The sequence below is a fragment of the Nesoenas mayeri genome, assembly GCF_963082525.1.
Source record: "Nesoenas mayeri genome assembly, chromosome: Z".
Classification (NCBI taxonomy): domain Eukaryota; kingdom Metazoa; phylum Chordata; class Aves; order Columbiformes; family Columbidae; genus Nesoenas; species Nesoenas mayeri.
The window spans coordinates 68,002,610-68,016,782 of NC_137542.1; the positions used below are offsets into that span (position 1 = coordinate 68,002,610).

General features: G+C 42.7%; 1 protein-coding gene across 1 annotated transcript in view; it reads right to left on the reverse strand.

Annotated features, from left to right (window-relative positions):
- Positions 1-14,173, reverse strand: part of LOC308052116 (protein unc-13 homolog B-like) — a gene marked incomplete at its 5' end in the record, with an annotated part of 218,768 nt that overhangs the window by 38,762 nt on the left and 165,833 nt on the right. Inside the window, 5 exons of the mRNA XM_080362904.1 lie at positions 1,410-1,536; positions 8,841-8,926; positions 9,878-10,011; positions 10,816-10,950; positions 12,272-12,361. Of these exons, the coding sequence (XP_080219030.1) occupies positions 1,410-1,536; positions 8,841-8,926; positions 9,878-10,011; positions 10,816-10,950; positions 12,272-12,361 (572 nt within the window). The remainder of the gene's footprint in view (positions 1-1,409; positions 1,537-8,840; positions 8,927-9,877; positions 10,012-10,815; positions 10,951-12,271; positions 12,362-14,173) is intronic.

The window sequence follows — 14,173 nt, forward strand, 5'->3', positions numbered from 1 at the left end:
AGGACACACTGTCAGCAGTGCCTGAGGGTCTGGCTTGTGGCCCACTGGAACCATCGCTAGGCAATGATACCACTGGAGAGAGAAAAAGAAGTGCTGCTATCATCCCACATGTGAGAGCAGCAGCACTGTCTGCAGCGTATCATCATAGAATCATAGGATACCAGGTTGGAAGGGACCACGAGGATCATCCGGTCCAACCTTTCTCGGCAAAATGCACAGCCTAGACAAGGTGGCCCCGCACCCTGTCCAGCTCAATCTTGAAAGTGTCCAATGTTGGTGAATCTACCACTTCCCTGGGGAGGTTATTCCATTCTGGAAGTGTTTGTTCTCATCATGGAAAATCTGCCTCTTGTGTCTTCTAATGCAAGACAAGATCTAAAAGAAACATCAGTATTTAAGTCTGGTGTTTTATGTCCAGACTCAGACCAGCTGGAGAGGGGTGAGTAATCCTCAAAAGGAAAGCTGGGAACAAACGGGAACCAGCAGAAGACTGGGAAGGGACATGAGAAAACCATTTAACTCCTGTAAAACCAGACAATTTGTTAATTTGTTCTCTGTGCCCAGACTGCTTGGACAGGATATAAAAAGCTCAAACTGAACCAAGAAAGATTTGGAGGGTAAATAAAGAGGAGTGTGTTAAACTCCCAAAACCCAGTGGAGGAGTAATAATGTAGCACAGGGAAAAAAGCTGCCTGAAAGAGATGTGGAGCAACCAGCACTGAAAGTCTCTGAAAACCAGCTGAACACTGGTCAGAAACAACACACTTGCTGTTGCTTTAGGCCAAGTGTGAGACCCTAGCTATAATATTCTCTCCAGGTTGCTCAGACAACTTTTTGGGCTTGTAAACCTTCTTCAGGTCTGAAATCTGCTGCTGCTCTTCTAAAGTTAAATAAAAGCTGCAAACAATTGCTTAGAGCTTAAGAACAACACCTTATCTGATGTTTCCGACTAAACCACCTGGTCTTACTGAAAAAGAAAGCATTATTTTACTTACAAATCCTGTTGTGTACGTATACATAGGACATCAATACACAAACATACAGACACACATACAGTACATACAGATAAACCTGTATCTATTAACACAAGAATGTAAGCACACATCCAGAAGTCTGCTGCTCAAGAACTGATCAAAGCCCAAACTGCAGGCACAAAGTAGCTTAAAGACCGTCCATGCCATTGGTAACACTTTTGAGATCTTGGGAGATATTGTACAATAAGGGATTGAATTGTGTCAGGGGGCAGCGGCACAGAACACCAGAGGGGCAAACATGCACATAAACACAGAAAATCAGGAGTGAAGAAATGGTGTATTAAGAAGGCAGCCACCGGAGAACCAAATGACCACTCTCGAGGTAACACAAGGATGCATAGCAGGGATTTACTACAGGAGACATAACACACTCACGCTGGATATTCAGGCACTTTTCCCTTGAAGGCAGGCAGATCACGAACATATTCATTGTACAGCCACTTCACTTTGAAGTGTAAATTCATATAGTCTGCACTTTTACACAGTCTGTGCTTCTCATGCTCTGTAAGGAAGGAAAAAAGCAGTTAGATCTGGATTTATCACTATCAGTGAATCAGGCACGGGAGGGTTTTATAAAGCATGTCCGCAGTATCAGTGGTTTTGGGGATGAAGCACCTACAGAGCCACACAGTCTTAATGACACATAATTTTGGCAGCATGCAGGGGTTCTTGGCAGTTGACCACTGGGACTCTGGAGTTTATTTCTCCAATTAATACTTCCATTTATTAAAACTTTTGGTTGTCAAAGCAATAAAAATAGAGCATTATCTTATGGTCTTTGCATTTAATATATGACAGTTCAGAATTCGTCTTTCATGGAAACAAATTGAGGAGAGTGAATCTGTTCATTCTTGGATATAAACACTCAATACTAACATGCTGCACTACATCCCGTAAGAGACAAGAGTACAAAGAATCAAGTTCTTTGTGGTTTGACAGTGTGAGTCACAAGCAAGTTCAAACAAGCTACACAGGAGCTGGAGCCTTTCCTGATCCCCAGCAGGGAGACATTCATGACACTTTTTCAGAAGGCAACTGTTTTCTTACTGGTATCGCCTTCCTGAAGCAACCCATGGGTATCTACCTGCTGCTGAGCCTCTTCCTCCTGACAGGTGTTATGTTTCTGTAACCATACTACATCAGACAATGCAGTTCCTCCCTGTGTAACACAAGTACGTCCACAATATGGCCCTTTCCACACACCTATGCTGCTAAAGCACTTGCCACACTCCACCCTTCTGCAGAGATCAGCTCTCTAGACCACCGCTCCTCTTCGCCTTCACAAGCAATGTATGCTCCATGTCTTCGCTATCAAGGTCCTTCGCAGCCTACGCCCACACTACCATCTTTCAGCAGTTGAGTCCCATCTCTGATCAGCCCACAATTCCTGCTTTTAAACTATTTAAGTTCTCCCTAAAGCATCTCAATGCTTTCCCTTTTTCATCCCTCATGTACTTACACACGCAGATCCTTCTACTGGCATTGATCTTCTTCAAAATCCTCCCTGAAATGAATATAATTAATTCATTTTTCACGATGCTAAGAGGACCCAGCAGCCACCTTTTGCCTGCACTGCAATCCTGAATTGTGGCCTGACAAATCCTGCACCGCTAACCCAAAGTGCCGCCTGTCCGTATCCATCTCCTTCTTCTGCCGAGCTCCAACAGCATGAACGCACTTTGTGCCACGCTTCTCCGTTCACTCCAGCACCACAACAAGCTGCTAGTCCATGACTACAGGGTGAGATATGAGACTAGAACATACACGATTTTGGCTTAAACTCAGGGTTTGTTTTTTTCCCCAAATTTGACTCCAGACTTGTCTTCCTACCCTTTATGTGGTTACCTCATTACTGATGTAACTTTCCAAGGGTATCACTGCTGACATGTAGACAGGTCTTAACTATGTTAGAAGTGGACATCTCTCTCTTAACTTTGAAGGCCTTTAATCTAGGACTTCGGTAAAAGTATCCAGGAACTGGGTGGATATATGCACACACGAGCAATATATGCTACAGATACTCACCAGAAGATAACATCTTAATGATGTAAAATGGCCCCAGCTTTCTAATCAGGTACCCGACATAAATCTTATCTTACAATATCATCATCTGTTTTCATGTAAATGTGAATTCTTGCAACTATTTCAAAACATAAAGAAACTTCCATGTCTCTATTGAAGCTTCAACAACATGCACAAGAAGAAAGGCCAAATGAATTATGAATTGCCCAACTGAAAACACAAAAACCAAAGAACTTTTCATGCATAATTATTCCATAAGCCTTGTCAACTCCCATGCAGCAAAACACTGCAGAGAGTTGTTTGCAAATCAGTAGAATACATATTTCCTTCTAATTCATGTCTAGCAGATCCACACAGATACAATCTCCCTCCAAAAAAAGAAACCCAATCTTTGTTTTAAAGAAATTAAAATACCCAGTATTTAAGAGACATAGTCCCCAGGTTTGACGGACTAATTACTGTACATGTACTGCTATTTCACTTGTACTACGATCAGTTACTCTCCATAGTGAATTTTCTTGTGTTGGAGCCAAGGAAAGCCCATTCATGTTTTACATTAATAAATGTGTATCTTTCTTGAATGCTAAGGAGGTGTGAGTACACTCAGTGTCTGAACCGCTGACCTCCCTCAAGAACAACTGCAGAAGAGAATGCAAAGCGCTCTCCACAGATCTAAAACTGGAAACAAACACAGCAATAACCAGGCCTGCTTAGCTCCCTGGGAGAGCGAGGAAATCAATGGACAATCAGAACTTCATTAACGCTGATACGTGCTGCCACCCAGGCGCTGCTCCAGCATGGGGAAAGTGCTGCTCCTGCAGAGGGGAGGCTTCACTTGGAGGTAAAGGGACTCAAATCAGATTTACTTCCTCAAAATTAAGCAGTGCAGTAAAAGTAATTCAAACCTTTTCCTGGTTTTTAGGACATTTAAAACACTACTAAGCTGCAAAGAGGAAGACGCAAAACAGCCACAGAAGCGTAAGCCCAAGGACTGCCACTAGGCCTACCTAGACATCTAAGCAGTGAAGGAGAGGAGATAAAACTACAGGAAAGTAAAACAAAAAGTAGAGGTCTTACCACCATAAAAGAGAACTTTACGTATGCGAAAGAAAGGTGGGGCTTGTGACAGAGAAAAGACAAAAGTGAACTATAACAGCTCAAACATGATGGAAGACAAAGCCCCCAAGTCCCCTGATCCCCAACAGCTCGAACCATCTGCCTTACTCCCTCAATGGATCCTGCACAGTTTTGATCAGCTGCTTTATTTGTGAAGGGACATGTTTAAGGGCACTCGAAGGTGACAGGAAAACAAGTCGGCCAGAGTTACACTTTGAAAGCCCTTTTTAGAAAAAGTGAAGAGCATGGGAGCCATCAGTCTCAGCACATTTCTGTTCTGCTTTACAACCTGCTGGCTCTTAAAGAGCTTAGTGGCAGCAACAGTGGAAGAGTACACAGATATTATATTTTTCAGCAACTGCTGTGTTTTATCCTGAAAAGACCACAGAGTTCTGTTAAGGCTCTCACATTCCCTCAGCAGATTTCATCTGCAAACAGTCTCCTCCAGAGAAGAGCTTTTAGGGTCACCAAGGCCATATTATTAAAGCATTAATAGGGAACTGCTTCCTAGCAGCACACTTTCTAGTGTCATGTCTGGATCTATTTTTCAGGCAGAGAAAAGAACTTCCACCACACCCTTAAAGCATGTTTTTCTTTTTCTTGATCGTCAACCTACTTTTCATGTGTTAACATTTAGCAAATAATGCTGAATTTCTGCAAAGAAACTCTGATAGGTACTGAGGCTGTTGAAGCGTTAACACTTAGATGGCTGGCATCTGTGTGTGCACCCGACGCCACTTCCCTTATTAGAAGTGAGAATGTAGCAGAATGATTTATTTCAATACTGCCCATGAAGTCTACTCAGTCTCTCTTTCTATGAAACATGCTTCCAATTTGCAACTCTCCTAATGCTGATGTGTCCAAAATAAGATGAACCATTGCTGTCAAGGATGACATTGACTTTCTATTACTGTCTTTTAATGTCTTCCTTGTAAAAGAAGAGTGAGTCCTCTTTCCTCAGGGTGTTCGTGTTTTCCGAGTCACGCAAGTTTCACAGAGGATGAGAAAACTAGTAACTCCAGTTACCAGAGGGCTCACAAGGAGGTTACCCAGCTGCTGAGCACTGGTCAGTGTCCCAGAGGTGGAGTTAACTGTCTGACTTGGAAAAATCATCCTCTAAGCACAGTGACTCCTGGGTAGCATGATCTTGCCAGCCAAGCCTGGGCCACACAACAGGTCTGTCTGATCTGTTTTACTCTTGGGTTGATGGGCAACAAGGGAAACGTCTCAATGCCTTGTCCAGTAATGCTTTTGCCAGTGAGGGGGGAAGGGACAGGTCTGCTGTTCTGGCATCCTGAGCTGTCACTGCTCTGGGAGAAAACAAAACAAGCGGGGTAGATCCCGAGGCATCTGCTGTGTCTCAGAAGCTGAGTCTCCTTAGGGAAGGCGAAGGCATAAGCCAGGTCTGCAGCACACTTGCCTTCCAGAAGTGAAACACACTGCTGCCATGACTGTTGCTATCAGCTGCTGAATGTGCTTTAAACAGAAAAACAGGTGTTTCATCTTTATGACTTGAACATTTCACACATTAGCAATCTACCCCTTCGGAAGGAACTTCTGGTTCTGAAGACCCTAAGCACTGTATTGTGGGTATAAATTACCATTTATACATTGTCTTGCAGGGGGTGCACGGTGCAGAAGGGGGGAAGCTCTAGCTGGGAGAGGCACGGTTAGCTGCCACCAGAGGCGAAAAGGGAAAACAACTGATGCAGCCAGGCACTGCTCTCCGACTCGGAGAAGCCATCTCTCACCTGAGCCTCCCAGCTCTCTCTGCAGCTTCATGGCTGGGACACAGCAAAGGGGCTCTCACCCACAACTGTTCAGTGTATCGGGTACTGTCAGAAAACAACTGGAGTGACTAGTCAGAACAGGGGTTTCCTAAGCAGCACATACCCTCTGTTTCTGCAGGAGTAGCAGTATGGTCTTCCACATCTTCTCTGCAGATCTGCTCACCATCGGCACAGAGCTACAGGACACTAAAGCTAATACCAGCAACTACATCCAAAGTGATAAAACTAGAGGCAGTAGATGGAAGTCTTTACAAATATAAACTCTACTAAGGAACATGAACTTACCACTTGGTGAGGTGAATGAGCTCATGTTATCTAGAACTTAGGAAAAGAACATAAGGGAAAACACCACGAAGAAAGTTAGGAGTAAATCTTATACTCTTGAGTTTGTGTGCACATATCTCCACTAAACAGATTAGCTTTTGTTGCAGAGAACTACTGAGGCACACGTCTTAGAGCACACCAGACATGCAGCCAGGGATTACTCTACAAACCGGCAAAGACAGGAACACGAAACTCTTTGTGTAGTTAAACTGGTAGAGAAATCAGCAACTGAAACCGAGAAATGTCAGAAACAAGAGCTGAGGATGGCAAATCTAATCATCATCCTTCACATCACTTAATCTGTTTCCTTTAACCCCTCTTTTCCTCTCATTTAAAAAAAAAAATGCAGTGAGCTAATCCAATCATCTATATTTAAAATACATGTGGTAAGGCCTGTAAATGAACTATTGTAGAACTTGTTACAAAGGTTATCTTCATAAGTTTCTGGAGACCAAAGCAGTGAAGGATCACACTTGCCTCAAAAAGAATTTTGCACCCTGTGAGCTTCTTGAATACATATTTGGAAGAGAAAAACACCAAAACAAATGCTGCCATTGTTCAGTCTTCCTGCAGGACTTGCACAGCTAGAGTATATATACATGTACCATGCAGTTTTTCAGCTTTTGTTCAAAATGAAAGCCCTTCCTGGTCCATCAGCTGCCTTTGTATCAACTTTTCCCACCAAGAAACGCTTTGAAGAGGGATATTCTTTCAGCAAGTATTTGCTGTGCACTGATGAACTTGCAGGTGGAAACATTACGCTGATCCTCGCCTTCAGAAGTGACCAGAAGGATGTCAGGAAAAGCCAAAATAAGCCCACATTCAGCAGGGAAGACAGAGGCAGAGGGGACACGGTATGAGATGTAAACAGAGAAAACCTGGGACGCAAAGTTAAGATGGGCAGTGGCAATCAAATAGAGCCATGCGAAACAAGAAAAGAAAAATAGAAAAACAAATCAAAGTCGCATCCCTTTTGACAGTCAAATTCACTCAGACTATCAGTAACCTTTCTCCAGCTGCATTTTGGATGCAATAGGAAAAGGGAATCTTAGGGAAGTCAGTAACTGTGCCTAGAGAGATCCAGTTCTCATGGCTGCTGGGAAAGGAGGAAGATAGGGCACTTTGAACACATGGAAGAGCAACCTGCATTATAACTTCCTGAGGGTGAGTGCACAGGAGTAAATAAGGACAAAATGGAAAGGGGATCCAGAAAGGATGCATGAGGAAACAGTTTCTAGGGAAAGTGAACGTGAAGTTATCACAGACGCATGAGCAAGTAGTGACAGTCACTATAACAGACACTATAACACAGTTAGTAGGTCTTAGTCCTTCTTCCCAGTGTCCGTTCTTGTATCAGCATGACCTCACAAGACGAAGGCACTGTGGGGTACAAGCATATATAAAAAGTTCCTAACACAGAAGGGCGAACATTTAATCCAGAGCTGCAGCTTGCTGAATTCAAGCCCTGAGCTGGCAAAGGGTGTCCCCTCACAGCGCAGTCACTACCCCCGTCGTGTTGACAGAGAGTAAGAAAGAGATGGAGTCGATACTCTTCGCTTACAGAGCAACCCCACAGACTGTTCCCAAAAAATAAAACGCAGGAAACTCCCTGAGCTGGCAGTAGGTTTTTTTCTAGCAGTCTGAAGTTAGAGACTAACAGGCTGTCACTCTTACAAGCAAGCTTAGATCAAACCAGGGGCAAATGGATTAAACAGAGCTTTGTGAGCAAACAAAACCAGTAACCTGACTTTCTTCTGGAATATGAACACAGCTAGCATGCTGTGGGCAGCACAGGCACTTCTGTTTTGTCACAATATCACCTTATAGATGATCATAAAGCCTGATCCTACAAAATACTGGGAAAACAACTGGTATTGCAGAGCTGGTGGGAGCCGTATGCTCTCTGAACCTTGTAAGAAGCCTGTAACATTGTGCAAATGAATTTCTAGAACTAAAATCAAGTTCAGAAACTGTAATCAACCATCAGAAGAGTACTTCAAGTAGCAGAATTCCTTTCTGAGAGTTCGTTGGAGTCTGCATGCCTAACTCATTTTCAGAAACAGTAAAATTTCTCCTTTACTAGAAGTCAGGTGGAATTATCCAAAGATTAATTCAAAATGAAGATGTCTCCAGCAGGATTTGTTCTAACACCATGTTTCTACAATGACTTAGGCTGTCTATGCTGAATTATCCAGGGAACTGGCTGCATAACCCAGAGTCCATTTACTTCTCCAGCCCTTTCTAGCACTGTACACTGCAGAAAGAAGGTGGTGCTGATCTAAGCCATGGCATCCTCACGCCAAAGTGAGCATCTAATTTCAAACCACCTGGGATGAAAAACAGCTTGCAGTGCAGTCTGACACACAGGTCTAGAGCTCACACACATCTCAGCCTCAAATGTTAGCCGTAAGGCAGCTGTTCACAAACAAAACACTAGAAATCCCTACTCCAAACAGTGGTGCGACTAATGCGCTCAAGCTTCATTTGTACCAAATGGACGGAGAATCAAGAAATCATCAACAAGTCAGCTAGCAGTAGTGAGGAATTCTCTTACCTTCCATGGCATATTTCATATCCTGGGCAAAGAGACTCCACATCACCTCGGCGCTGATCTTCCCAACAGCAAGCTCCTGAGGAAACCTGAGGGGACACGTGGGAAAGGTTTTGGCATGTATCAGAGCAAAGGACTCTTCTTTATTCAGCACTGAGCTAAACTACAAGCTCAAAAGCTCAATATCACAGACACTTCCTTCACCTAGATAAACGGCCAGGTGGAAACTGGAGATCTTGGACTGGACTCTGCGGCACAGATTAAATAACCTGAAAACAATACTGGTGTTGAGACTGGTTTTAAAGTCAAAAAGCCAGGCCTGGATGGCCCTCTTAGAAGAGATGCATACAATAATTCTTGGAATGTGATCTCTATGCCTTTGCATCTTTTTCGCTTTTCTTGTCCATATTTCTTTCTTTTTTTTCCTAGAGTTACTAAGCTGACTGGTGAACACTAGAGTCAGGTGTCCCTGCCATGTTGCATCAATAATCACTAGGGCACAACCCAGCTCTTTATGTATAACACCTTGTCAGATATCTTCCTCTCTCCTGCCCTGTGGGAATGTTGCAGGAGTATCCACCAGCTAAACAGACCGGTTTCAGGTTCCTTTCCAACACTGTGCCAACCCCACCCGATGCAATCTCCCAGTGCTGCACTGAACACCGTGATCCTAAATCACAGCGCCAGGCGTTGTCACCACGGCACTGCTGTGTGTGTTAATGTGCATCCCAGAACTGCTCAACATCAGAAGAAACCAAAAGAACTCTCACCCCATTTTCAGGTGCCTCCCTGAGTTCAGGATTGTAATAATCAGGGTGTTTGTGCTCGAACGCCATCGTAACAGAACCTTTTGAAACTCTTCCATCCCAATCAAAAAGAGTTATTTATATAGACAGAGACAGATAAGACAGAAAGACAGACAGACAAGATAAGTACTTCTATAAATACACAAGTGACAGAAGAGATAGAAAGCAGTTTAACAAATGAAGCAGAGCACACACAGACTAGCATTAGCCGTGCAGGACATGGAGGATTCTTACTGATTCAGGACTGGGGTATAAGAATTCTTATCCTCTTCTATGATGGAAACTATCAAAGTGATGAGCTTGGGCCAGAAGTCCAGGTTCCTGATGCTGGGGCCTTGTTCCTCGGGAGGAAGGTCCTGATTTTTGTTCTGGAAAGGAAGCCATTGGAAAACCAATGTAAACTTCAAGGGGAAAGAAAAAGCAGATTACCATGCAAACACCAAACATTAATTACTTGTGGACCCTTTCTTCTGAAGAGCTTAAAATAATTAATGTCTGCTGGTAACTTGCAAAACACAGTAACGTGCCAAACCATGTTGCCTACCAGTGTCCTCAAACCCAGATAATCTCTGTTTTATCTTTTACCATGCCAAGAGCAGGACAGGCTCCAGGAGACCTGCTGAGACATCATTTGCTCTAAGCTTGTTCCAAATACTTAATTTTTAGGCACTTGGGTTGATGACTATATCCATGTTGACACATGGTGTGTGCATCACTGCAGAGTGGCCAGCAGAGCTCTCACGGATTTGGAAGCAGTTTGTTTCCAGAGGTACTTCCTAAGCCCAGTGCAGGACAGTGGGTGCAAGAAAACAAGATAAAATTTCACTGCTTGAGGTTTATCTACATTAAAGACCATCTTCTTGATGGGTCTGCATTTGCTCTAATTGGATTTTGTTCAGTCAAAGCTGCATCAAACCTTCCCTTCACAAATAACCACTCGTGAAATAAAATAGCTGAGGCTGGCAAAACGAATCATAATTAGTTAGTGTAAAACAATTACCATCCTCCGCTTACTAATTAGTGCTCATTAATTGATTACAAGATTTTTTGCATTTAGAAGATAGCAAGTCACATAATTTTGTTTGTGTTGGCTTTTTATATCAATTAGTGTTCTTGTTATTATCTTAAGAAAATCAGAAACTTGAATTTCTGCATGCTTATCAGCCACTCACAGGATCTGTCTGGTACTCGCGACTGTACAGCTCATGACAGTTGTTGAAAATGTACTCGTAGGTGGAGTTGAGACAAGCTTTCACACAGTCCTTCACTACCTGGCTGGCGCGGGGAGGACTCTGCAGCTCTTGGACCTGGCAAGGAGAGAACAAAGAGTCAAATAAGGCACTGTTCATATATTAAATAACAAGGTGACGGGCTTTGGGAACTACCCAGGACTTGGTGGATCTGCCCTCAGCAACTTGTGCTACCCATGACCTGAAACTAGGCATGGGTTGCTCTCCCCAGACATAAACAGCAGTGACAACACTTAACGTCCGCACAGGATCCTAATTCTGAGGTTTTTTGAGGATTCATAAGCGCCAAGGAAGATTCTTCAGAATAAATAAATCATGTGGCTTGATACATGTATAATCTGAGCAAAGCACACTCAATTCCTGCTAAATTTTTAGGATTTTACTATAAAGCCAGCAAGCAATCTTTCAACCATCGGAAGAAGATGCAGCGGACTAGTGCAGAACACTACATCTGATCTGGAAAGTATTGCTGAAGATCAAATACTGACATGCCTTTAAATACAATAAATTTCTTTAAGGACATCTTTCTTCACAAGCTTTACTGAATTTTAAAGCACACCAGAATCCTTGGGGACGTGCCAACTGGTACATATTCTCCTCTTGCAACAACAGCTCTTTTCATTATTCCATTGTTGCGGAGTTACAGATTTACAAGCATCACCCTGCAAATAAAACTACAGCCTGAGAAAGTGTTGATATTGCCACCACATCTAAACTTTTGGGAGTATTTCTATAAAGCAAATCCTCAATACTGACATATGAGCACTTTCAAAATAAAGTTCTATGACATAATTTACCCAAGGGCTTAAAATTTCCTAAAAATATTTCAAATTTAAGACCCGTTTTCTTTTTGATAAGATAAAAATCACTAAGTGGTGTGTGCTAGCCTATAACAGTGTTTTAAAAGCAGTTTAGAAACAAAGATCAGGAACTAAAATTAATTTATTTGCACATTGATAGAACCAATAAACTTAACTGCAGAACCAGCTCATAGCGTTCTTGGATCTCTACTAAGAGATACTACCACGTTTCAGTATCTCACCCTCCAAGAAATATATTTTAAAATATTTGCTAGATAAAAGATGGTGAATAGATGTTACAGACTGATAAATGTTGTAGACAAGTTTCTAGGAAAACCTTCTTAATGTTATTTAAAAAAGTAAATTATCTTCCTAAAACCCCAGGCTTTCATCTTCATGATGCAAAATACAGTGAAGTAGAGATAAAATGTGGATGTTTATCACATGGTCAGCGGGTGATCTCGATTCTCCTTAAGGGTCTATAAGCACAATGACATGAAACAATGTTTTGAAAATGGGAATCCAACTTCGGTGGCAGAAACTGCAGAGGCCCCATTCCCACTCATAACAAACACTACCTTCATCCTGAAAAAAGTGATGCTGGTCAGCAAATCCACCGTAGACTTCAGGTCCTGCAGCCGTTCGCGGCTGCTGGCTGGGAAGTTATTCTGTCGACAAAAAAGGGAAATCCTGTTGGAAAGCACAGCCAGATCCATGCAAGGCTTCAAGTATGTGCTAAATAAGGAAAGTGTCTTGGAAACATTTCCTGCTGGAGAAGCTCGTACCAGTCAAAACAATGCTCAATAAATAAGACCCTTTTGCTGGAGCAGCTTATCTGTTTGCTTAATTAAACAGCTTCTCATACGAATGTAAAGTTTGAGGATGCCAGGAGACTGACAGCCCTTGGTGGCAGGAGATCTCTCCTTGGCTGCAGAAGGAGCAGGCGGGGAGCAACATTCTGGCCACCATCAGCCCTGGCCCCCTGCCCCAGGTTGCTTCCGTGTGCCCTTTCCTTTCTGCAATTGCTGCTCGGATTTTGGCTTCTCTTCCGAGACACCAAGAGGTGTGGGATATTAGTGACCTCTCCAGAGCAACAAACCGGACTGAGAAGGGAAAACGAGCACTTTTCACTGTAAGGAGTCATCAGAACCACTTGGTCCCCTGTAAGATCCAATCTGTCAACATAAGCATTTATCCTTCAGAGCCTCCTTTGTTATGAGGCATTTGTTTTACCTACTGTGCCCACCACCCTGCTGTCCATAGCTATAGCTTTCCCTTGCACTCTCTGCGTTCCACTGAAATTAGAAGTATCATTGTCCCTTTCAAATACGGTACGTGTGTGTGTGTGTACATTTATGTATATATTTGTATGTATTAAAATATATATGCTGAACTCAGCAAGCTTTGTTTCTTGCAAGAGACTGTTCCCTTTCTGACCCCAGGCACTGTGCCCTTTCCTTCCTCTGTCTTTTAACAGCATTCAGGCTCCTCAGTGTGCCCTTATATTTAAGTTGATGTGACTGGCTTGGCTGCAAGTAAATTACCAAAGGCAATCTTCATCTGGATAGTCTCTTCATATTTGCACATTCTAGAATTATTAAAAAGATGAAGGTAAAAAGATCTTACTTTTTTACTGAGGACTTGCAGAAAAATACGCTGTCTCTTGGCAGCAACTGAGTATTGCTGCAGCTCAGCTACCGACTACGAATGATTTAATGCTCTTCACAGTAATTTGTAGATGCTCATTCCCAGACAACTCTCCTTTTAAAGTTAAACTGCCCACATATGGACTCTCTGGGACTCGGAGTATTAACCGAAATCGAAGATTTCCGTGTGTCATTTCAAACACAAACCACTGGATGACTGAGACTGAATCCGTGTTCTTGATTAAGAATAATAATCAGGAAAAGATAAACATTATCTGTGTTGAAATCCAACCTCCTGTATGCTTATGTCAGCTAGCGACCAGCCAACAAAAGGAAAAACTGACATACATATCGAAAAACTGCACTTGCTTACAAAATGTTTTTCAAAATACTTTTCAAAGAGTGACTTGGAGCTGCTCTTGAGAGGGCCCCACCACTCCCCTCCTCATTCGCCACCCTGCCCTGGAAGGAACATGCATTTTCATTCTGACAAATCCACACTGCTGGTTCTTCATTGTTTTAAGTGTTTACAAACAGCTCGATTAAATCTGGGGAGGGGAGAGGCTTAATCTGGGTAATTAAGGTTGTAAATTGCCATCTCCCATCTTGAAAGTTGGAAACTAACACCTTTTTCTTCCAGAACTTAACTTGCCTTTCAGAGGTCTTAAAATAATCACTAAGAGTTCTCAAATTGCTTCAGCCATTTATCTAAATAGACTACCAATTAGATAACATCTATATTATTTACACTGCACAAGACTTTCCTGGTCCTTTACAGCAGATCTTGTCCAAAGTTTAGTTGCATTAGCTGCCAGAAAGCAGCTCTTATTGAAG